The sequence below is a fragment of the Pseudochaenichthys georgianus genome, chromosome 15 (assembly GCF_902827115.2).
Source record: "Pseudochaenichthys georgianus chromosome 15, fPseGeo1.2, whole genome shotgun sequence".
NCBI classification, from domain to species: domain Eukaryota; kingdom Metazoa; phylum Chordata; class Actinopteri; order Perciformes; family Channichthyidae; genus Pseudochaenichthys; species Pseudochaenichthys georgianus.
Window position 1 is genome coordinate 4083729 of NC_047517.1, and position 26279 is coordinate 4110007.

At 44.1% G+C, this 26279-nt stretch overlaps 1 protein-coding gene across 1 annotated transcript in view; it reads right to left on the reverse strand.

Moving 5' to 3' along the window:
- Positions 1 to 764: 764 nt before the first annotated feature.
- The window catches only part of slc2a15a (solute carrier family 2 member 15a), a 309661-nt gene continuing 284146 nt past the window's right edge, over positions 765 to 26279 (reverse strand). Inside the window, 3 exon segments of the mRNA XM_034101155.2 lie at positions 765 to 1019; positions 2621 to 2685; positions 2688 to 2744. Of these exon segments, the coding sequence (XP_033957046.2) occupies positions 765 to 1019; positions 2621 to 2685; positions 2688 to 2744 (377 nt within the window).

Genomic DNA, 26279 nt, shown 5'->3' on the forward strand with positions numbered 1-26279 from the left:
ATCACAAACTGGAACTATTTGTGTCACGATGGAGAAAGTGGACTGATTTCGTAAAACCTCATAGGCCAGATTTTATTTTTACAAACATATGATTTTACTGTGAAGTCCTGATCACTCCCTAAAGTTTGTATTGTTCGTGCTTTTTATGTCTTTATTTTATCTTTGTGTAAAAAAAAGAAAAAGGCATTTGTCAAATGTCAATAACAAATATATTGAAAAAAAAGTAAAAAAAGAAACTGCTACTGCTTATTGTTATTATTTTTCACTGACAATAAATCTAAATGTCAAGTTTAAATGCATTCGTATTGAGGGTGAGTTATACCAGTGATTCTCATCTAAGGAGCAGTTGGGTTGAATACGATAACAAAGGGTTTAACACAAGAAAAAAGGAAGGAGAACCATCACAGATGAGTGGGGGGGTTCTTATAGAATGGGGTCCACGAGACCAAGAAGGTTAAGAACCACTGCTCTATATTAAAAAACAAGCTCCCAACTTGTGGTGGACCCTCACCACTATGCATCAAAGCCAACAGATACACAGAGGATGCCGTCCCCACTGCCCTCCTATCAGCCCTGATCTATCTGGAAAATAACAACACCTACATCTATCTATCACAAAATTATTTGTTGATCAGCATTCAACACAACTATAAATGTGACCAGGTTAGATGGTACTTGGATAATGTGTACATATGAAAAATACTGGAATTGCAAAGAGGAAGTAACAAAAGATTTTCCTGTCACAGCCAACGCCTGAAACTCAGTTAAGGGACAGATGAAGAGCTGTCGAACTCCAGTGAAGCATGTTCCACACCACCGTAGCCGTTCATCTTCTTCAGTTTTAGCTGGTCCACGTGGACCAGGCCTTGGGTCTCCAGTACCGCCTCCCTTTTAGAGAACATGCGGCTGATCTCCATGAAGGTCTTGTTTTTGGTCTCTGGGATCACAACGTAGACATAGATGGCCACCGAAATGCAAATAGTGGCAAACACCAAGTAGCAGTAGGACCCCGCTGACATCTGTGGGTTAAAGTGGCAGAATGATTTAGAGATGAGGATAGAACAATGAATCAAAGGTTTTTTGCATAGGTTAATAGAGAACAGACATGATGCAGCACAAGGTTGTTGTAATTATGAACCGGACATTGAGACTTTTCTGGAAGCTCCATGAATGTGACTTGAAGAGTCATAACACTCAACTGCTTGAAAATCAAGCACATACCACACATCATATCCTTTGCTCAAGGTGATTGAATCATACATCCTAGTTATAGCATAGTGTTACCGTATATTGCCAATGTACTAAACCTTGACATGACCAACTCAGAAATTATACTATCACATTGTAACTTCTCTAAATGATCAGCTACTGATCACACATGTCTCTGACTTAAAAAAAAGTTGATAGGTACGCATTGTGTTACTCCCCACTCTATCAGCCTGATCTACACCACCCAGTCTATAGCTGGACTTTATACTGCACTGTTGTTCACCGTGGGAACAGCACTCATATCTCACATACAATATAACATAAGATAAGATGGACCTTTATTAATCCCAGAGGGAAATTCAGGGGTTTAAGCAGCAACAGAGTGAGAGCAAAAGTACAGTACAGATTCACACAAGATTAATAAAATATAGATACAATTTAAATGATATACAGTTAAGTAGCTGTTAAAACAAGAATTGAATTAAATGAACATATATACATATCTGAGTCCGGATTGTAAATATATTTATATGTATGTAACATATATTAGAAAAATATGGCAGTACAGTAGCCACAACCTAAGTACTGCATCTGTATCAACCAAGACTGCCAAGTCTTTAATAAGAGTAAGAGTGGCATCTGGTGGACTAATAGTAAAGACACATGTCATAAAAGTAGGAATATGAAATAATCTTGGTTGTCTCAGGGCCAGAGACCTAGCATGTTTATACAGAAAATACAGTCTATGGGCAAAGCCCTCAAACTCTCAATAAAAAAGGGAAAAGGAAGAACACACTCTTAGTGACGTGGGCTTGCAAGAAGACACAACAAAAATGAGAAAGGCACACTGCAACAACTCCAGCGCAATTACTTAAGCATTTTCTGAGAATGCTTTTCTTTGCAGCGGTGAAGGGCTGTCAGTGACTGACGTTCCTCGGATAGCATACTAGGACCTAATGCACACTTTCAACATGTTAGACACAGTATCTCCCAATCAGATTTGAGAAGCACACTGTGCAGTGTTGTGACTGCAAATACACAGAGCCTAATGGCTCCAGATGCAGCACACTGGGACGGCGTAACTGCCAGCAGACAGAGGGACTGCTGGAGTCAACGAATGAGACAAAAGAAATGTCAGCCTGCTGTTGTAATAAAATGTAGCTGCTATCTGATGATTCAAAGATAGTCCAACAGGGAAGATTTGTTAACAAGTAGAGGTGAACAATGCATAGGTAACACCCCGTTTCTATTAGGAGCTTTGTGAAAATGTTTAGGGCCAATAATAGGGATGGATACAAAACTAAGCAGGGGGTCATTGCACAGAATAACCAGTTCAGAGCATATTCATGTGATCAATGTTATTACAAAGCTCCAGCATTTACGAGAGGGTGGTACAGTGTACAGCTCTCACCTGTAAGAAGGGGAAGAAGAAGCCCACAGTGAAGTTAGACAGCCAGTTCAGGGACCCTCCTACTAGGCTGCCGGCCGGTGAGACTGTTTGAACAGCTCCGCTGTGATCAGAAAGGGAACCCCAGCTGGAACAGGAACAAAGTACTAACTATAAAACATCAATACAAACACACACTTCTGCTAAATGAGTTCATTGAAAGGGCACACTAGTGATTAAGTATTGCACCTCAATTATGTTGACAGTCAAAACTAATTCAGTAGAGGCTGTAATGTTCTTAATATAGCTCATGATTGTCTTTCAAACTCAACACTGTGCCATGAATCTTGAATCTTGTTATGCATGCTTTTTGTTACACATGAAATATCCAATCCAACACTGAGAAACCCCATAACTACTTAAAGTATATTTTATATTTGAATGAACTGTTTTGTTTATACACAACAACACAAGTGGCTTCTCCTTTTATCTCATAATATAATGGTCCAAATGATGTAATTCTCATAATCTAAGCTCACTTTCCCACAAGACACATGGACACATATTAGGAGGTAGAAGAAGCGTACCTTATACCTTGTGTTTATTATTTTAGAAAAAGGATGGGCAGTGTCCTCAAAAGAGTGTGTGGGCAAGTGGTTCTATTGTGTTATTTATAATAACTATACTAATAACAATGTTTTAGTACACACAGTATAACTACATTATTACAATAACATGTTCTGACTGAACTGACTGAAGAAGAAAACGTTTCTCTGAAATCTCCTGAGGCCTGTTTTAGACAGTTTCGCAGTGGACCGCTGAGGGAGCCCATTGGTATTTAAGGAGTCACATTTAAAAGGCAAGTGTTCTCCAGATGAATTGTGTTTCGAGCTTTCCGAATTGTGTGCATACAATGGAGACAAACTCTGCTAGTTGGAGAGACTTTAGGACGGCCTTTGAGCTCCACAGGGAGCCATTCAGCAACACAGAGCAACCTGAGCCTCATCACAATAACTGCAAGTCACACAGTTGATTTGTAATTATGTCTTAACCAAAAACTAATATCGGGGGGGCTTATGGAACCCTTATTCACACCCACACGTTAGCTGGAGATATTCATAACGTTTGGGATAACCAGTGGAGTAAAGTAACCAAGTACATTTACTCAAGTACTGTACTTAAGTACAATTTTGAGCTACTTTTACTTTACTTTCAGAGGTATATGGTGTACTTTTACTCCACTACATGTATTTAATACCTTTAGTTACTTTACAGATGTGGATGAATGATGTGAAATATAAAGTGTTGAATCAGACTTTAGTTCCACCTGGAGTAAATCCACAAGCTACCCTGCAGTCTACAAAGTCATTCAGACTAGCTGCACCTTCACCAGCTTTGAGAACACTTTCATGATCAATCATTATAAAACATATCATATATACACTGAACACAAATATAAACCCAACACTTTTGTTTTTGCTCCCATTTTTCATGAGATGAACTCAAAGATCTAAAACATTTTTTATATACACAAAATAACCATTTCTCTCAAATATTGTTCACAAATCTGAACAAATGTGTGATAGTGAGCACTTCTCCTTTGCCGAGATAATCCATCCCACCTCACAGGTGTGGCATATCAAGATTGTCACAAGTTAGAAACTTTTATTATTGTTTGTTTGATGCCTCATCTAAACTCTCCTGTCATTTCAGATCCCGCTTTCCTCCAGGCCCTTGTAATCAGCTCATTTCCCTCACCTTGTCTCCTCAGCCCTTCCCCTCACCTGTTACTCATTCCCTCATCACTCCACAGTATTTATACCACCTCATTATCAGTTGTCCTTTGCCAGATTGTCTTGTCGTTTCCGCCAAGCTCTCCAGTGAGTGTTGTGCTCTAGTCCCGAGTTTTGTCCTGCCCAGTTTTTGATTCCTGCCTGTCTGACGGATTTACTGGTTTTGACCCTGCCTGTCCTTGACCTGAAATAAACTGAACATTACTATATACTGGTTGTATCTGAGTCGTGCTATTGGGTTCTGATCTGTACCTGTGATCGTGACAGTACAATCTGGCCAAACATGAATCCAGCCGACTCAGCGACAGAACCGCCTTCGCACGATATCGTGTTACAACGCCACGAGCAGCAGCCTACCTTCATGGCTGAAGCGATGCAGGAGATGGCCGCTCGCTACGAACGGACCTTTGTGAATCTCCGTGATCATCTTCAGACCCGTCCTGCAACGGTCCATGGCCCGGAACTAACTCCAGCTTCCGCTGTTGGAATCCAGAGTCCTCCGGCATCGGATGCACGCCTGCCTCCTCCGGAACGCTACTCTGGAGCTCCAGGTTCGTGCAGACCATTCCTGGTCCAATGTTCCCTCGCCTTCGAGCTTCAGCCTTCCGCCTTCCCAACAGAAAGATCCCGGGTGGCGTATATTGTCTCTCTTCTCACGGGCAAAGCTAAAGACTGGGGTACCGCCGAATGGGAAAGACAATCCTCTGCCTGCTCGTCTGTAAGCGTATTCTCCGATGAACTGCGTAAAGTTTTTGATCACGCTACACCCGGAAGAGAGGTAGCTCGGGGACTGTTTAACCTGGTGCAAGGAGGGAGATCTGTGTCCGATTACTCCATCGAGTTTCGTACCATAGCCGCCGAGAGTAACTGGAATGCTTCTTCACTTCTCGATGCCTTCTACAACGGTCTGTCGGATCGCCTTAAAGACGAGCTGGCAGCTAGGGACCTTCCTGCTGATTTAGATGAGCTGGTGGCTCTCTCCATCCGCATTGACTGCCGTCTGCGGGAGCGGAGGAGAGAGAGGGTTTTCTCCGTCGCCCCTCAGGCTCCGCCTCTCCCATCAGCGCATGCTACTGAACAGGTGAGAGGAGGATTTTCTAACTCGTCTGAACCAATGCAGCTGGGGCTGTTGAGAGCTTCGTAGTATGAAGTAAATACTTAAAACGAAAGTTAGTTATAATTAAATATAATCAATTATATTCTTGTATAACCCACAATGAAAATGCTTCATATTTTAGGTTTTTCTATATTTACAGCATAAACAAAACAAAGTGGTTTGTTTAGTTGAGTGTAAGGCCTAACAATGATTTATGCCCTAATCTCTGATAAGAGAGTAGGCAGTTTCTTTCCTCTCCTCTCACAGCAGGGAGGGGGGCTCCAGGCTTAAGCAGAAACACATGGAGGCCTCAAAAAGGTGGTTATGTCATAGTCATAGAATATGTCCAGTCATGTTTTGTTTTACACAAACCTGGGAAGGTGTGTCTTATGCCAGAGCCAATAGAATATGTTGGTTGGGTATAGAGGAGGTGTTTGTGGGTTTTCTATCCGGTTTTTTGAGCATAAAAAGACTGGCTTTTTTGGATTTCGTCGGGGAGAGGGGGGGAAACCCCTGGTATACTCTCTCCCGGTAAACTCTGTCCTTTCAGAGCTGGGTTAATAGCTCTCGGTAAGGTTCTCTCAAACTGGGTGAATATCTCTTGCATTTCTTGTTTGGAATGATGAGGGAATTGCTTTGAATGAGGGAATTGCTTTGAATGCTGAGTGAATTGCTTTGAATGCTGAGTGAATTGATTTGAATGCTGCATGGAATGATTTTAATCATTGCGGGATTTTGATGGTTTAGTGACACCTGCCCACGTGAGGAAATCCCTCCGAATCATTGCGGGATTTTGATGGTTTAGTGACACCTGCCCACGTGAGGAAATCCCTCCGAATCATTGCGGGATTTTGATGGTTTAGTGACACCTGCCCACGTGAGGAAATCCCTCCGAATCATTGCGGGATTTTGATGGTTTAGTGACACCTGCCCACGTGAGGAAATCCCTCCGAATCATTGCGGGATTTTGATGGTTTAGTGACACCTGCCCACGTGAGGAAATCCCTCCGAATCATTGCGGGATTTTGAGTGTTTAGTGAAACCTGCCCACGTGAGGAAATCCCTCCGAATCATTGCGGGATTTTGAATGGGTTTTTATTATCACCAGTCTTTGTATGAGAGAATGTCACAACTGAGTTGTCCAGGTAAAGGGAAACATTTTGGTAATAAATGTAAGACTGTGAATTAAAGTTTCATATGTGAACATGATCACAGCATCATTTTTGTGTGTTGTTTAGTATAATTATAATGTTGTAAAGAGAGAAGGTAAAAACCCTGTATTAGTTTGGACCTATTTTTCTTCAAATAAACTGATCCCACCTTTTGGACTGGGACAACTTAAAGGACACCTGTGCTCTCCTCTCCTGCTTCAAATGTAAGATTGCACCCTGCCACACACACATGTTTAGGTAGGAACACACCCCATTTACTGATACCAAAATCCTTCGGGATCGCTTAAACAGATTAAAAAGAGTTGTCTGAATTGAAACAGCAGTTAATTGAACCTGGTTCTTCGGGGAGTTAATAGAGGTGAGATCTTGCTGACGTTTGGTGGATCTGAGCCAAGCAGTAAACTTACATAGACTCAGTAACTTCGGTCGGGTCAATTAGTGAGGTCAGAGTAATTTACCGGAATAAATTAATCGGGGCCTCACCTAGAACTCTAAACATGGCGCCCAACGTGGGGCTCTGTGAAAAATAATATTTGTACAGAGTCAAAATACAAGAACCAAAACGACCTAGTGAAAAAAGTCGATGAGTACAAATCAGCGAAATACAGGCTGAAAGTCTTGTTAAAATACCTACCCGAATCCTAGAATATATATTTTAACTTAAAGTGTAGTAATTTAAGTGATACTATTGCACCGGACTGAGGGTTATATTATATCGGATATTGCTGTCTGTTAAAGAAGCTAAAGTAGGTTCTTTTTCCCCTAGCCAAATTGAGAAGTCCCTGTGGTCCCTTTAATCACACGTTTGTTGGCTAGTGAAGTCAGCCGTAGGAGCACTGCTCAGTATCTGTCCAAATTGCTTTGAAACTTATAGGTAGGACTTGTCAAAGAGCTGCGGTTTGAATTTTTGCGTTAAAACATAACGTGGGGAAGAGTTAATGGGAGATTTAATAAAGATAACATAGGTTTAAAGGTACCTATGCTGTTGAAATAGCTCGAAGCTCGATACATAACACTCGTTAACTGAGGTGTCCGCATGCACTAGCTGAATCCAGAAGAGAACCTAGAATCGAGAGACGGTATAGTCGGACTGTACATCCGGCGTGAGTAAAAGCCTAAAAACTTGCATGTGTATAAAAGAGTGAACGTAACCCTTGAATAAAATAAAAAATAAAATAAAAAGAATGGCTGATGAGGTTAGAACGCAATTTAATGACTCAGAGCCAACCACACAGGGAGGGATACACAGAAGCAACATCCGGAGCTTCTGCTCGCCCTGGTCAGCTTAGCCCAGACCCACGGGCGTACCGCGACCTAAATACTTTCCTGTCAGACTACCGTTTGGACAGAGAGCCACAAGCAGGTGGTATAATGTCTGAGACCCTACCTCCACCCTACAGGGATAAAAGCTAGAAAATGTCATTTATGAGTATCTACTAATCCTAGAAGAAAACACATTGTTAGACACGATATTCAGGGAAAAGGAATGTTGGAAATAATAAATGTCAATTATTGAATATCTTAAACTAGATCAACAAACCATGTTAGTGAACCCTGCTAATAGGAAGCTAAAACATGCAGGAGGAATAGCAGCAGCTCTGGCGAAGAAAAATTAGGTCCAAACCAATACAGAGTCTTTACCTTTTAACACATTATAATCATACAAAACATATCAAAATGGGGTTATATATTTTTTATCTAAAACCTTAATTCATATTCATTCAAAAGCCCAAATCATCTATTCCGGTCGTTATAGCAACTTCCAGCATAAAATCATGTATTCCGGATCGTTCTATTAACTTTCAGCATAAAACCTTACCGAGAGCCGTCTAACCCAGCTCCGAAGGACAGAGCTTACCGGGAGAGAGTATACCAGGGGTTTCCCCCCCTCTCCCCGACGAAATCCAAAAAAGCCAGTCTTTTTATGCTCAAAAAACCGGATAGAAAACCCACAAACACCTCCTCTATACCCAACCAACATATTCTATTGGCTCTGGCATAAGACACACCTTCCCAAGTTTGTGTAAAACAAAACATGACTGGACATATTCTATGACTATGACATAACCACCTTTTTGAGGCCTCCATGTGTTTCTGCTTAAGTCTGGAGCCCCGCTCCCTGCTGTGAGAGGAGAGGAAAGAAACTGCCTACTCTCTTATCAGAGATTAGGGCATAAATCATTGTTAGGCCTTACACTCAACTAAACAAACCACTTTGTTTTGTTTATGCTGTAAATATAGAAAAACCTAAAATATGAAGCATTTTCATTGTGGGTTATACAAGAATATAATTGATTATATTTAATTATAACTAACTTTCGTTTTAAGTATTCAACATACTATGAAGCTGTCAACAGGGCGGACCCGGCTCTCCGAGGCAGAACGACAGCGCCGCCTGCGCGACAACTGCTGTCTTTACTGCGGCCAGCAGGGTCATCTTGCCTTCTCTTGTCCTGTAAAAGACAGGGCTCACCAGTCATCCAGAGGGCGCTGGTGAGCCGTATGATTTTAGAAATGCCCTCTCGACCCCTAACCCATGCTCAGCTGAGCTGCTTGGGGAAAATGCACACTGTGGCAGTTCTTATTGACTCTGGTGCTGATGCCAGTCTTTTGGACATAACACTGGCTTTTCAAATGGGACTTGGTCGGGAGGCTTTGGAGAAGCCCATCAATGCTACAGCTCTAGATGGTCGTCTTCTCTGCAGAGTAACACACCGTTCAACTCCAGTTCAAATGAGCATGTCAGGTAATCACAGCGAAACACTCTCTTTTCACCTTATCCATGCACCACTTCAGCCTGTCATTTTGGGGTTTCCTTGGTTAAGGAGGCATAATCCTCATATAGATTGGGCTTCAGGGACTATTAGAGAGTGGAGTGCTCATTGTCATGCTGTCTGCTTAAGATATAGTTCCTCAATTGATTCCAGTCAGCCGAGGATCTCTGAGTGTGAAGACCTTTCCGGTGTTCCCAAGGATTACTGGGACCTTAAAGAGGCCTTTAACAAAGTTCGGGCCACCTCACTCCCGCCTCATCGTGCTAATGACTGTCCTATGGACCTGTTACCTGGTACTTCTCCTCCTAGAGGTCGACTTTTTTCTTTATCGGCTCCTGAAACTAAGTCAATGGAGAAGTATATCAATGACTCTTTGGATGCAGGGCTTATCCGGCCTTCATCATCTCCTGCTGGTGCAGGTTTTTTCTTCGTGGGTAAGAAGGATAAGACTCTGCGCCCATGCATTGACTACAGAGGACTCAATAACATCACTGTCAAGAACAGGTACCCCCTTCCACTTGTTTCCTCTGCATTTGAACTGTTACAAGGCGCTACTATTTTTACCAAGCTGGACCTACGTAATGCGTACCATTTGTTGAGAATCAGGGAGGGGGACGAGTGGAAGACGGGATTTAACACTCCTACACTCCTAGTGGACATTATGAGTATTTAGTCATGCCTTTTGGACTCACCAATGCACCTGCAGTTTTCCAGGGGTTGGTGAATGATGTTCTGCGGGATCTTCTCAATATCTGTGTTTTTGTATACCTGGATGACATTTAGATTTTTTCCAAGTCTAAACAGGAGCATGTGGTCCATGTTCACCTAGTCCTCCAGAGGCTCTTGGAGAACCACCTCTTTGTCAAGGCAGAGAAGTGTGTGTTCCACACCACAGAAGTCCCTTTCCTGGGATTTGTGGTCTCCACCGGAAACATCAAGATGGATCCTGAAAAGACCAAGGCGGTCACTGACTGGCCACGCCCTTCAACACGCAAGGAGCTCCAACGCTTTCTGGGTTTTGCCAACTTCTACCGGAGGTTTATTCGAAACTACAGTTTGGTGGCAACCCCTCTCACAGCTCTCACCTCTCAGAACATTCCCTTCCGGTGGTCCTGGGTGGCCGAAGGGCCTTTTGGTGAGTTAAAGTCACGCTTCACCTCTGCTCCCATTTTGATTTTTCCAGACTCTACTCAGCAGTTTACTGTAGAGGTAGATGCGTCGGACACTGGAGTTGGGGCAGTTCTTTCTCAACGGTCGGCCGAGGATCAGAAGATGCACCCGTGTGCCTTCTTCTCCCGGAAGCTGTCTCCAGCAGAAAGAAATTACGACATTGGAAATCGAGAACTGTTGGCAGTGAAACTTGCCCTGGAAGAATGGAGACACTGGTTGAAGGGAGCAGAGCAGCCTTTTGTGGTCTGGACGGATCACAAAAATTTGGAGTACATCCGTTCAGCTAAGAGGCTGAACTCTCGTCAAGCCAGGTGGGCTCTGTTTTTCACACGCTTTGATTTTTCTCTTTACAGACCTCGTTCTAAGAACATCAAACCTGACGCCCTGTCTCGCCAGTTCCAGCCAGAGAGCTCTCCATCTCATTCTGAGAATATCATCGCTTCTACATGTGTCATTGGTCTGGTGACCTGGGAGGTGGAGGATAAGGTCAAGCGCTCTCATGCTGAATACCCAGCCCCAAGTGCCTGTCCTGTTAACCGTCTGTTTGTTCCTGCCAATCTCCGTACCCAGGTTCTCCAGTGGGGTCATAACTCCCGCCTGGCTTGTCACTCAGGAGTGAGACGGTCCCTAGCCCTGATTCGACAGCGATTTTGGTGGTCTTCCATGGAGAAGGATGCCAAGGAATTCATTGCTGCTTGCCTAGTCTGCTCCCAAAATAAGACCTCACACCAAGCTCCCTCCGGTCTTCTTCATCCCTTGCCTATCCCTCATCGTCCCTGGTCCCACATCGCCTTGGATTTTGTCACCGGACTACCACCCTCAGACGGTAACACAGTCATACTCACAGTCATAGACCGGTTTTCCAAGTCTGCCCGGCTTATTCCATTAACCAAATTACCTACTGCCAAGGAAACGGCTGAAATCATGCTACAACATGTGTTCAGGCTGCATGGTCTCCCCAGTGACGTTGTGTCTGATCGGGGACCACAATTTACTTCTCGTTTTTGGTCCGAGTTTTGCAGGCTGCTGGGAGCCAGTGTCAGTCTCTCGTCCGGATTCCATCCCCAGTCCAATGGTCAAGCAGAGCGAATGAACCAGGAGATGGAGACTGCCTTACGCTGTCTAGCTTCCTCCACTCCCTCCTCCTGGTCGAGGCAGCTTCTATGGGTTGAGTATGCCCACAACACCCTTCCTAGTTCTGCTACTGGTCTTTCTCCATTCCAATGCTCCCGCGGATACCAGCCGCCCCTTTTCCCGGCACAGGAACGGGAGGCCAGCGTCCCATCTGCACAGGCGTTTGTAAGCCGATGTCGACGCATGTGGTTAAAGGCCCGCTCCTGCGCTCTTCCGACCGTTATCAACGGACCGCCAATCGCCGTCGCAAGCCAGCTCCACAGTACTCCCCAGGGCAACGTGTCTGGCTCTCCACACGGGATCTCCCTCTCAGAGTTGAGTCAAAGAAGTTGTCTCCCCGTTTTGTAGGGCCATTTCCCATAGCTAGAATTATCAATCCTGCAGCTGTCCGCCTGCGTCTGCCCCCTTCTATGAGGATTCATCCTACCTTCCACGTGTCCAAGTGAGCCCTCTTCAGCCCCCCTCTACACCCCCACCACCACCCCGGACTATCGACGGGGAGACTGTTTACACTGTCCGTTGCCTCATCAAGTCCCGGCGACGTGGTAGAGGGTTGCAGTACCTGGTACACTGGGAGGGTTATGATCCTGAAGAGCGGTCATGGGTGCCCGCTCGCAGTATCTATGACCCATCTCTCATTACTGACTTTCACCAGGCCCATCGCGATCAACCTCGTAGGACGTCAGGAGCCGTCCATAGAGGGGGGGTTCTGTCACAAGTTAGAAACTTTTATTATTGTTTGTTTGATGCCTCATCTAAACTCTCCTGTCATTTCAGATCCCGCTTTCCTCCAGGCCCTTGTAATTAGCTCATTTCCCTCACCTGGTCTCCTCAGCCCTTCCTCACCTGTTACTCATTCCCTCATCACTCCACAGTATTTATACCACCTCATTATCAGTTGTCCTTTGCCAGATTGTCTTGTCGTTTCCGCCAAGCTCTCCAGTGAGTGTTGTGCTCTAGTCCCGAGTTTTGTCCTGCCCAGTTTTTGATTCCTGCCTGCCTGTCTGACGGATTTACTGGTTTTGCCTGTCCTTGACCTGAAATAAACTGAACATTACTATATACTGGTTGTATCTGAGTCGTGCTATTGGGTTCTGATCTGTACCTGTGATCGTGACAAAGATGCTGATTAGACAGCATGGTTATTGCACAGGTGTGCCTTAGGCTGGCCACAATAAAAGGCCACTCTGAAACGTGCATTTTTGCTTTATTGGGGGGGTCTGGGGGGGGGGGGTCCGAAAACCAGTCAGTATCTGGTGTGAGGGGTAGGGGTACAGTTAGGGTTAGGGTCATGTTGTGAATCGAGTGGCCCATGGTGGTGGTGGGGTTATGTTATGGACGACGAACACAGGCCACTCGATTCACAACATTACCCTAACCCTAACCCTAACCCTCACACCAGATACTGACTGACTGACAATGACTCTGTCATTGTGGGCTGTATCAGCAGAGATCAGGAAGCTGAGTACAGGAGTGTGGTGGACAGTTTTGTGGAGTGGTGCGGTCAGAACCATCTGCAGCTCAACGTCACAAAAACTAAGGAGCTAGTGGTTGACTTCAGGAAGCGGAGTACCGCCCCAAGCCCAATTACCATCGTGGGCATGGATGTGGACATTGTGGACAGCTACCTGGGTGTCCACATAGACAATAAACTGGACTGGAGTAAAAACACTGAGGCCCTATATAAGAAACGCCAGTCGCCTGTATTTCCTCAGGAGACTCAGGTCCTTCAACGTCTGCAGCACTATGTTGCAGATGTTTTATGACTCGGTGGTCTCCAGTGGGATCTTCTTTGCTGTAGTGTGTTGGGGCAGCGGGGCGAAGACAGCTGATGCCAACAGACTCAACAAGCTCATCAGGAGAGCAGGCTCTGTCCTGGGAGTGGATCAGGAGTCGTTGGCAGTGGTGTCAGAGGGGAGAATGCTGAGGAAACTCCTCGGCATTCTGGACAACAGGTCTCACCCCATGCATGCCACACTGGTTTCCTACCGGAGCACTTTCAGCCATAGACTGAGATCACCGATAACCACCACACAGCGCCGCAGGAGGTCTTTCCTCCCAGTGGCAATCAAACTCTTTAACTCTTCACCCCTAAGTAAAGGGCACTGAGAACTTCCACACCAACACTATGTGCAATATACATATCAATATAATTAACATCATTGCAATACACTCGCTGCTATATATATAACTATGTGGAATATTATATTATATTATTAATGCTATGATAACGTGCAATTACGTAACTGCCACTACGTTTTAATTTTTGCACTACTAACTACTAAATACTGCTAATAATGATTGCATTGATTGTGTGACCATCTATGTTTCTATGTTTCTATGTTTCATGTTGTCTGTAGATGTTTAATTGCTCTTTTTGCTGCACTTTTAGTGAACAGTTTTGCTGCTGTGTTTATTGTGTTTTGTTACTCTGGCACAACAATTTCCTTCGGGATGAATAAAGTCTTATCTTATTACCTTCAGGGAATCATTTGCAATAGAGAGATAGCTGTGATAGCGAGTTATCCAACTTATATGAACCTATTCTCTTTAAATCACTTTCAAAAATATTTTGCGAAATGACAACCCAGTCTCACATCTACGTTGGTCAACAAAGTAGGACGTAGTATTTCTACAAAAACGCCTCTGAAATTGTAAGATCCCTACGTTTTTTTTCTCCATTTATTCCAATGGCTGGCGTCTGTGTCACGTGATCTTTCTCTCCGCAGAAGAAAAAAAAAACATGGCCGACCGTCGTTTTATTCTCGGTGGAAAATGCCTATTTTAAGGTTAGTTTGGCCATTAAAATGCGCTTTGATGTCATTTGATGCGAGAAATATGAGTTGTTATTTCAGATTATTTGTGCAGTGGATGTACATGGTCTTTAGTTTGCTAGTTATTACGAAGATTACACACATTCAACGTTTTCATGGTTGCTAAGGTGGTTGCCATGGACGCTGCTATCGAGTGCTGTTACAACCTTGTCTTCTAAAAATGACGTTCCCGAAGAACTAAACTGCATTCTCAATTACGTTTAGCTAGAAATGTATTTTCTCCCACGCTACGTTTGTTATGAACATATCTCAAATATTTGTATTTTCTACATATCTTCTAGAAACATATTTTCTCCCACGTTACGTTTGTTAGGAACGTATCTTAAATAGGTTTATTTTCTACACATTTGAAATCGAGAATCGGGCTCGATATATGGCTAAATTAAAATCAGTAGGCGAGGCTGTAAGTTTGCCAGCTGTTACTCTCATGAGCGAGGCAGAATATAATAGTTTTAACTGTGTCGTTTATTGTACCTCAAACATTAAAACAAATCCAGAGTGACGTGTTTCTGTACTTCCTCTAAGAAGAAAGGACAGTAACAGAAGAGCTCTGTGGCTTCAGGCTTGATCGCTGTTCAAATGACAGCATTGGTTTCCCAAAAAATGGGCGGGGCTGTAAAGTGACGTAGATTTTACTCTCATCTATTATTCAAAACCATTCTATTTATTCTAACGTAAATTACATGCCAGTGTTATATCTTATTATTTAGCGATTTGTTTTTGTTTTTTTAATTGGGAATGTTTTCATGTTGAACCGGAAGTACGTCACTTCACTTTGTCTTCTTCGTCCCTTTTACGTTCCAGACAATGCATGGCTCAGCGTAACAGACTGAACAGCGACCCCAGGTGTGTCTACATTGGAATTACATCTTCATTACTGAAGGAAAAATACTTTACCTAGTGTTTGTTAACTGGGTTATTCTTAAAATATTGCTATGAGTTATATCTGAAGCAAATTATGTTTCTGAAGATGTGTAGTCAATTCCACCCTTCAATGTAGCATAAATGTGAACTCTCATCACAGGAACAATACCGGAAATAGACGTAGGAAAGATCCTCAGCCCGCTGATTGGATGTTTTAGTGCACGTTGGGATATGGTGTTTATGCGATGTGAAATCCGAAAACATTTAAAAAAAATAAAATAATACTTTATTCCGAGTTGTCTTGCTTTTTTCGTTGTAAGTCATCACATAACGGCATTTTAATACCCGGTTCGGCTGCATTAAATATTACACATCTGCCGTAGTTCTTTATTTATAGAGCCCAGAGGCCTCATTTATAACGCCTTGCGTAGGATTCACGTGGGAAGGTTGCTTACGTAGTACAAAGCAAAAAAATAGGTACAGAAATGTTCCGATTCACAAAACATTGCGTACCGGCGAGGGAAGTGCAGCACATCCTACGCCGGTTTCCCTTTATAAATCACAATCAACTCGAAATGCGGCGCAGCTTTTGCGGGCTTCACGTAATGCCCATATTTGCCTATAAATAGTCAAAGAAACGCCCATTCATTCATTCATTTATTTTGACTGACTGCATGAAGAAGATCGCAGGAAATGACGACAGAACAGCTAAAAAAGACAGGCAGTGTGTCAGTGTGTTTGTGCCGGGGACAGGAGACCCCCACATGATGAGCAACTGTAAGAAGGTATCGGGAGATCCCTGCGGAGTGGAGTCAATTCATGTTTATTTGGTGGTTTGTGTTCCAGTTATCAGCTGTGCGCAGCGTCTCCACTGCAGCAACTCTATATTCACCTGTTAAAGGAAATACAACTAATGTGTTGTGTTATATCAACTGCCAAATCTACCAAATATATGGTGTTCTTAGTTTCCATACCTCCTGTGTTTTATGAGCGACTTATCAAGTCTTGGAAAACGGCATAAAACACAATTAAATATGATAGTATGCTATGCACCATGCTCGTATCTACAACCTATAGAAATGCAAAACGGCGTCAGTTTAGACGTAATTCTGTCCTTCTGCTTACCTCATCATTTATGAGAAAACATTTCATAACATTAACACAACATATTCGAGGTGGTTTTAAATAACATATCCGTATTTAAGTTATGTTTTTGTGTGCACTGAGGAGTCGCAAACAGGCGTTTGTTTAATCATTGTTTGAAAATGAATTATTCATATATGATAAATGAGAGGTAACATTTTATTTATGGTATTATTTCAACATATTTCTCTCCATTCTTCCTTCTGCCAACTGTGTCGCAGTTTCTCGTCTCTCCCGTTGTTGTGCTTAGTGCGCACGGATGGGTTAGAGTTTGCGTGAAGGACCGCACATTTTCCCGTCAAGTTAGTATTTTATAAATCAAAAAACACTTCGTAGAAACTGGCGTACGCCATTTTTTGAGCGTATATCCCTTTATAAATGAGGCCCCTGGCCCTGATGAGAAGACTTCTGGACAAACAGGAAGAAATGGCGCCAAAACTGAATACGTGACGTGGATCATAAATATATCAACAATTAAACAACATCTTACATTTCTTTTCACAAAATACGTCTCCTTGCAGTATCAACACTAATTCGGCTGACTTTTATATTTGATCCATTTGGTAGGTAGGTTATATTTACACCATAACGGTGCATTTATTTATATCGAGCCCGATTCTCGATTTCAAATGTGTGCTCTAAAATGATATTTATAAATTACTATTATCATTATTATAAGCAAGACAATAAATGGCAAAGATATGTAGAAAATAAACGTATTTAAGATACGTTCATAACAAACGTAACGTGGGAGAAAATATGTTTCTAGAAGATATGTAGAAAATAAACGTATTTGAGATACGTTCATAACAAACGTAACGTGGGAGAAAATATGTTTCTAACTAAACGTAATTGAGAATGCAGTTTAATTCTGTGGGAACGTAATTTTTAGGAGACAGGGTTGTAACATCACTCGATAGCAGCGTCCATGGCAACCACCTTAGCAACCATGAACACTTTGAATGTGTACAATTTCCTGAAGTAATCTTCATAATAACTAGCAAACTAAAGACCATGTACATCCACTGTACAAATAATCTGAATTAACAACTCATACATCCTCTCTGAAGAACCAGCACCTTACCGTGGTAGAGAGGTTTGTGTGCCCTGATGAACCTGGGGGCTGTGTTGTCTGGAACCTTGTGTTCCTGGTAGGGTCTCCCATGGCAAATTGGTCTCAGGCAAGGGGCCAGACTAAGATTGGTTCAAAAGACCTCATGAAAGAAACAAGAACAAGAAGTGAGGATACCCGGCCCGGAGGAAGCCCGGGGTCCCCTTCTGGAGCCAGGCCCAGAAGGAGGACTCGTCGGCGAGCGTCTGGTGGCCGGGCTTGCCACGGAGCCCGGCCGGGCCCAGCCCGAAAAGGCAACGTGGGCAACACCTCCGCTTCTCCGTCCCGCGGGCCCACCACCTACGGGAAACATTGATGGGGTCGGGTGCGCTGCCAGAAGGGTGGCAGTGAAAGCGGAGGGTCTCGACGGACCAGACCCGGGCGGCAGAAGCTGGCTTTGGGGACGTGGAACGTCACCTCTCTGGGGGGGAAGGAGCCGGAGCTTGTGCGGGAGGTGGAGCGGTACCAGTTGGATCTGGTTGGGCTCACCTCTACGCACAGCGTCGGCTCTGGAACCTTACTTCTGGATAGGGGTTGGACTCTATTCTTCTCCGGGGTTGCTCAAGGTGTGAGGCGCCGGGCGGGTGTGGGGATACTCACAAGTCCCCGGTTAGGTGCTTCGTTGTTGGAGTTTACCCCAGTGGACGAGAGGGTCGCCTCCCTACGCCTGCGGGTTATGGGGGGGAAAACTCTGACTGTTGTGTGTGCTTATGCACCCAACAGCAGTTCAGAGTATTCGGCCTTCTTGGAGACCCTGGAAAGAGTCCTGTATGGGGCTCCTGAAGGGGACTCCTTAGTCTTGCTGGGAGACTTCAACGCACATGTGGGCAATGATGGAGACACTTGGAGGGGCGTGATTGGGAGGAACGGCCCCCCTGATCTGAACCGGAGTGGTGGTTTGTTACTGGTTTGTAACACCATGTTCGAACATAAGGATGCTCATAAGTGTACGTGGTACCAGAGCACCCTAGGCAGAAGGTCCATGATCGATTTCGTTATCGTATCATCGGACCTGAGGCCGTATGTTTTGGACACTCGGGTAAAGAGAGGGGCGGATTTGTCAACTGATCACCATCTGGTGGTGAGTTGGGTCGAGTGGCGGGGGAAGCCTCTGGATAGACCTGGTAAGCCCAAACATGTAGTTCGGGTGAACTGGGAACGTCTGGAGGAGGCCCAAGTTCAGGAGGCCTTCAACTCACACCTCCGGCGGAGCTTTTCGGGCATTCCTGTGGAGGTTGGGGACATTGAACCAGAGTGGTCGGTGTTCAAAGCCTCTATTGCCGAAGCCGCGGCGGGGAGCTGTGGTCTCAAGGTCCTAGGTGCCTCAAGGGGCGGTAACCCTCGAACCTCCTGGTGGACACCGGTGGTCAGGGAAGCCGTCCGACTGAAGAAGGAGGCCTTCAGGGATTTGTTATCCCGGGGGACTCCCGAGGCAGTTGCAAGGTACCGACAGGCCCGAAGGGCAGCAGCCTCATCCGTGGCCGAGGCAAAGCAGCGGGTGTGGGAGAAGTTTGGAGAAGACATGGAGAAGGACTTTCAGGCGGCACCAAAGTTGTTCTGGAAAACTGTCCGACACCTCAGGAGGGGGAAGCAGGGAACCATCCAAGCTGTGTACAGTAAGGATGGGACATTGTTGACCTCAACTGATGGAGTGTTGGGGCGTTGGAAGGAACACTTTGAGGAACTCCTGAACCCGACAACTCCGCCCTCTATGTTAGAGGCAGAGCTGGAGTATGACGGGGGATCAACACCAATCTCCCGGGGGGAGGTCACTGAGGTCGTCAAACAACTCCACAGTGGCAAAGCCCCGGGGGTGGATGAGATCCGCCCGGAAATGCTGAAGGCTCTGGGTGTTGAGGGACTGTCATGGTTGACACGTCTCATCAACGTTGCGTGGAAGTCGGAAACAGTACCGAAGGAGTGGCAGACCGGGGTGGTGGTCCCCCTTTTCAAAAAGGGGGATCAGAGGGTGTGTGCCAATTACAGAGGCATCACACTACTCAGCCTCCCCGGGAAAGTTTACTCCAAGGTACTTGAAAGGAGGGTCAGGCCGATTGTCGAACCTCAGATTGAGGAGGAACAATGCGGATTCCGTCCTGGTCGTGGAACGACGGATCAGCTTTTTACTCTCGCAAGGATCCTGGAGGGGGCCTGGGAGTACGCTTATCCGGTCTACATGTGTTTTGTAGACTTGGAGAAGGCGTATGACCGGGTTCCCAGGGAGTTACTGTGGGAGGTGCTGCGGGAGTATGGGGTGAGGGGGGTCTCTACTCAGGGCCATCCAATCTCTGTACTCCCAAAGCGAGAGCTGTGTCCGGGTCCTCGGCAGTAAGTCGGACCCATTTCCGATGAGGGTTGGCCTCCGCCAGGGCTGCGCTTTGTCACCAATCCTGTTTGTAATATACATGGATCGGATTTCGAGGCGTAGTCGTGGGGGGGGGGGTCTGCAGTTCGGTGGACTAAGGATTGCACCACTGCTTTTTGCAGATGACGTGGTTCTGATGGCTTCATCGGTCTGCGACCTTCAGCACTCACTGGATCGGTTCGCAACCGAGTGTGAAGCGGCTGGGATGAGGATCAGCACCTCCAAATCTGAGGCCATGGTTCTCAGCAGGAAACCGATGGACTGTCCACTCCAAGTAGGGAATGAGTCCTTACCCCAAGTGAAGGAGTTCAAGTATCTCGGGGTCTTGTTCTCGAGTGAGGGAACAATGGAGCGTGAGATGGGCCGGAGAATCGGAGCAGCGGGAGCGGTATTGCAGTCGCTTTACCGCACCGTTGTGACGAAAAGGGAGCTGAGCCAGAAGGCAAAGCTCTCTGTCTACCGGGCCATTTTCGTTCCTACCCTCACCTATGGTCATGAAGGATGGGTCATGACCGAGAGAACGAGATTGCGGATACAAGCGGCCGAGATGGGTTTCCTCCGCCGGGTGGCTGGTGTCTCCCTTAGAGATAAGGTGAGAAGTTCGGTCATCAGGGAGGCAGACCCGGCGGCAGACATACGTCTCTGGGCGGGCATTTGATGTACCAGGGCGGGCCCACTCCGAAACTTACATTTCCCGGGAAAACTGAATTGTGAAAGAGCTGACATGCTGAAAACCCAACCCCTGCAGGGGGGTCTGGGGAGATTTTTTGAAATACTAACATAAAATACACATTCTGGTCCTCTCTTGAGAAGAAAAATAAATAAATCTATTACTACACAACATATTTAAAAAAATGAATGCCATTTCAGTTTTTTGTTACTTTGTTCTGAAAGCTGAACCTGCTGCTCCTCACAGAGAGAAGAGGGAAGAGGCTGTGAATTACTTTACATTGTTGATAAGGGTGGATAGCCCCCATTGTTCTGTGTGTCAAAATGAAAGACAGCCCACACATCAATCATCAAACCGTGGGGTCTTATTTAATTACGTGTTGATTTCTATCAACACGTAATGTTGTATCGATGTATATAGAGAAGTACTACAGCACAAATATTCTCCGTCGGGACTTCCTGCAACAACACCACGTCGTTATCTTGATTCTGATTGGCCAGAAGACATTATCAAAGATGTTCTATTGAGAAGATGATCACTACGTGACAAAAGTTTTCAAACCGTTTCTAGTCTTCGGTATTTCAAGACAAGTGACTGCTGAAATCAATCTTACTAACTGCTGTCAATCTTACTACAGCCATACCATTTATTGGTATGGCTGTAGCCTACCCAAGTATACCCTGGCGCCGCCACTGAACATAATAATAAAACAATTAAAATGTTGTATTCAGCCCTGATTAAAACAGCGGGCCCAAATCCTGGATGGTCGGGCCCAAATCCTGGATGGGCGGGCCCGGCCACATGGGGCCCGCCCATGACGCCGGGTCTGCAGGGAGGGACTCGGAGTTGAGACGCTCCTCCTTCGCGTCGAAAGAAGCCAGTTGAGGTGGTTCGGGCACCTAGTTAGGATGCCACCTGGGCGCCTCCCTAGGGAAGTGTTCCAGGCACGTCCAGCTGGGAAGAGACCAAGGGGTAGACCTAGGACCAGGTGGAGGGATTATATCTCTTCGCTGGCCTGGGAGCGCCTTGGGATCCCCCAGTCAGAGCTGGTTGATGTCGCCAGGGAAAAGAAAGTTTGGGGCTCTCTGCTGGAACTGCTACCCCCGCGACCCGACCACGGATAAGCGGGAGAAGATGGATGGATGGATGGACTTCTCGCATCAAATGACATCAAAACGCATTTTAATGGCCAAACTAACCTTAAAATAGGCATTTTCCACCGAGAATAAAACGAAGGTCGGCCATGTTTTTTTTTCTTCTGCAGAGAGAAAGTTGAAGATCACGTGACACAGACGCCAGCCATTGGAAATGAATGGTGAAAAAAAACGTAGGAAACTTACAATTTCAGAGGCATTTTTGTAGAAATACTACGTCCCAAGTTGTGGACCAACGTAGTTATTACACGTTTAGATGTGAGACTGGGTTGGAAATTAACGTTCATGATTGTTGTACCTGTATTCAATTTTATTGCTATTAAACTAAATATTAAGGTGAACTAACATCTTGTGGCATTGACTTGCATATGCTAGCCTTAATGTTAATGTCAAAGTGATTATTTGAATACATACATTTGAATACTGTAAGAGACGTAAGCTGGGAGGCTTACGTCTCTTACAGTATTACAGGGTTGCCAACTCTCACGCATCTGGCGTGTGACACACGCTTTCACCCTCAATCTCACGCTCTCACTCTGCCCAAACTATTCTCACGCCAAAAACAAGAATACCGAAGACTAGAAACGGTTTTGAAAACTTTTGTCAGGTAGTGATCGTCTTCTCAATAGAACATCTTTGATAATGTCTTCTGGCCAATCAGAATCAAGATAACGGCGTGGTGTTGTTGCAGGAAGTCCCGACGGAGAATACTTTTGCTGTAGTACATCTATACATCGATACAACATTACGTGTTGATAGAAATCAGGTTCAGCTTTCAGAACAAAGTAACAAAAAACTAAAATGGCATTCATTTGTTTAAATATGTCGTGTAGTAATAGATGCATTTATTTTTCTTCTCAAGAGAGTACCAGAATGTGTATTTTATGCTAGTATTTCAAAAAATCTCCTGGGGGAGAATCCCCCCAGACCCCCCTGCAGGGGTTGGGTTTTCAGCAGGTCAATTCTTTCACCTGTGGGTAAATTGCAGGATTGGCTCCAGGTCGCCCTTTTTATTTACTACAAGACAAATGTGCCTTTTTATTTCATACAGTTCAATTTGGATTGAGACAGGAAAATAATCTAAACTTCACGCGTGGCGTTTCACTGTCAAGGGGAGCGTGTATGTAATTACATTGCAAATACTGACTTCACCCCACCACTGTATGGGTTAGCCCTACCATAGATTACCCAACAAAAATACTCTCTGGCAACTGCCGACCCGTATTGCGCAAGCGCAGATCTAAGATCCAGTAGAAATGATAAAAAAGTAAAAGTCCTTATTGTTCTACTATAACTAGGCCAAAATAGAGTGTGTTAATTCATATGTTTGGCAGTTTGGAGTAAGTCTGTAGATTTGTTTGTGTGTTTCATGTAAAGGCCTCTCACGATAATTAATTTTGTTGGATACATTTTCCAGGAAATTATTGCGATAAACAATAATATTGTCGGCACCGTTGTATGACCATTTTAGACCCCTGACATAATGATAATATATAATAATAATTGAAGTACATCCTTTCGAACTGCTAGTCACATCCTCATGTAAATGGAAATGTATCGAGTTCATTTTTATTTATCGTACGATAAGTCAATTAATTGCTTATCGCGACAGGCACACAATAAAACAGTGGAAACAAACATGTGTTTGACTTTCATTAGTGAATGAAACTTTGTGCCCTTTATAGTCTGTGTCCAATTTTGTGTATTTGTATATATTGTATATATATCCTATATCCTGTATATATATGCTAAGGTCCCGCTGCTGACACGATAGCAGTCATTTATTATTATTTTTTAACTATTTATTCCCCCGTATGATTGTATGTCCTATTGCTGTGTTTTTTGGTGTTATGTATTTGTTTGTAAATTGTTTGCACACCGGGACAGAGTTGCACTCTGCAACTCGTTATATCGTTATACTCTGTGTATAGTGACAATAAAAGGCTTTAACTTAACTTTAATTTAGTGCGCATATGTGTAATTAAACCCATGATATCAAAATCTCACTACAGCCAGGTACCCAAAGTTGGCAACCATGGTATTACCTGGTTGATTTTCTATTTACTCATACATGGTATGTAACTGATCACTAGAGAATGGTTGTTTATGTCAGAATGGAGTAGGTGTGATGTCCTGCTCTTGCTTAGACATGTGTAAGGTAAATATACAGTAGTGCCCCTACCACAGGCATGTGAGCTTTAGGCTTGCCAGATGTTGTTTGTGGTGTTATCACATGAGAGGGGTAGAATTCAACAAAAATTGCAACATGCTTGTCCCATAGATTCAGGATGACAGATGGCAGTTGCTCTTCTTCAACCTGTTAAGCCCGAGCCTGTTTTCCAGGGCTGCAGTCGGATAGTTTAAAAATCAGCTCCTAAATTCTAACCCTATCGTCTATTCCTTGACCTCTGAGTGAAACGTCACGGGGTTAAGGGATAGTGGATAGGAGAATTCAAAAGGACTTAGGAGAAGAGACTGCGGTACTTTAGAGAATCCGAATGCACTTTCACTATCCGACGTGTTTATGATGCGCCAGCGGACGTCATTTTGTGCGTCTGCTACTGTGGGGAAACTATGGAAACTACAGTTTTCTATACAGCGGACTACAAATGGATGTTCAATAAGAACGAGGGACTACTGTGAACTCATCTAGAGACTCTGCACTGTGCTCTAATGCTGTGGCTTTGCTTTATGAACAACAGAGAAACATATTCTTCAGGACCAAAGTTGGAATTGAAATAAAAAAGGAAAGTGAAACTTATGCTCGTCACCCTCTCCCTCCGGTCCACATTAATACTAATGATCCCAAAGATTGTATGAACTATGAAAAGATCTTAAAATCAATAAAAATATATTTATTATAAACGTTAGTCCTTAACATCTATCACTGTGTATATCACCATTCAAACATCTTTTAAAAGTTGAACAAACCCCACACAGCTCAGTAAAGACTGTGAAATGTTGACTTTATTTGATAATTTCAGTAAAAACTAACGTTCATATTTCTCTTTTTGATTAGAATACTGATGAACGTTCAAAACAAAGCACTTTGGCAACTTACCACTTACGTTTTAAAATGCTTAATAAGCACCGTAACTTTCATGATATTATTTCTCGGTCATAATCGGTTGTTTCCGTGAACGGCGGACTGTTGAGTGACAGCAAATGCTGCGGCTGCAAGGCATTGTGGGGCAGCATTTTCGCTTCTCCTGTCGATTAGGGAGGTCCAGTGGTTCCTAAGCTAAAGGAGGTTATAAAGGAAGTTTGAAACCTCCTTTCCTTTCATCTAGAGAATTCGAACGGCACTTATCATGGCTGCCACTGAGGGACTTCCGGGTCATTTCACTCGGTTAGGAAGGTTCCTAAGCTAAAAGGACTATTCGACTTCAGCCCAGGTCTCAGGCTCGAAAAAATGACATTCCCAGAACAAATGATTATAACTTCACTTCTAAAAGGGGTAAATTAACAATATTTTTCTCAAAGCAATGATAAACATGAGTTGGATGTAAAAAGTCAGAATCAATATACATTTTTTTTATTTTAAATGAAATTCAGATTGAACATAGTAAAACAGTTTAAATTATAGTGTCCGTCGAAAAAAAAATTACTTAAAGTGAAAACCACCCTTGAATGATGAGATAGACTAAAAGCATATAATAAGTACCCTCTATCAAGATTGATGCAAAACGAGTGACATTTGACCTTTTTAGAGAGATTTAGCAACAAAAAACCCACTTCTGGGGTCATTTGGGTGCATTTTCCATGTCTCCAGCCCCCGTTGATCAATTTTGATGATTGACATCTCTTTTTAACCGTCAGAGCCAATAGAATCAAGGGGAAGTTCCTAAATCCACCTACACGTTACCAAATAAGGAGTGAGAGTGATGCGTAGCCAGAATCATGGATGTATAATAAGAACTGGATACAGCGTGGGAGGCGGGCCCTCGTTCATTCCTATGAGAGTTGCTCATTGGTGCATGAAGACAAAATGGCCCAACTTTTGAGAGAGCGAAACGTCACGAAAGTATTCATATAATCCGTTCTTATTGTGCATCCATGGGTAAAGGTAAAACTCATGTAATACTGAACACGTCACATGAACGTGCCGGGCGGCGCGGCCCGGTGGTTTAGATGCGCGTTCATAATGCCGAGGAAAATAACTCTCAGAATAACGTTATTAGCACATTTTACAACTTGAGGACCGAATGTTTTTAATAAGGGCTATACAAATGTTCATACTGGGGAGTTTATTTAGTTTAAAACAAATTATCCAATGATTTACAGACGTCTCTTTCCCAATGTTAGTCAATGGGAAAAAGTCTTTCCGGGCCCAGCGACTGATACGGAAGTGTAGTACTGCCGTTTGGCCACAACGAATATTTTCCTCAGAGTCCAGCGCACTT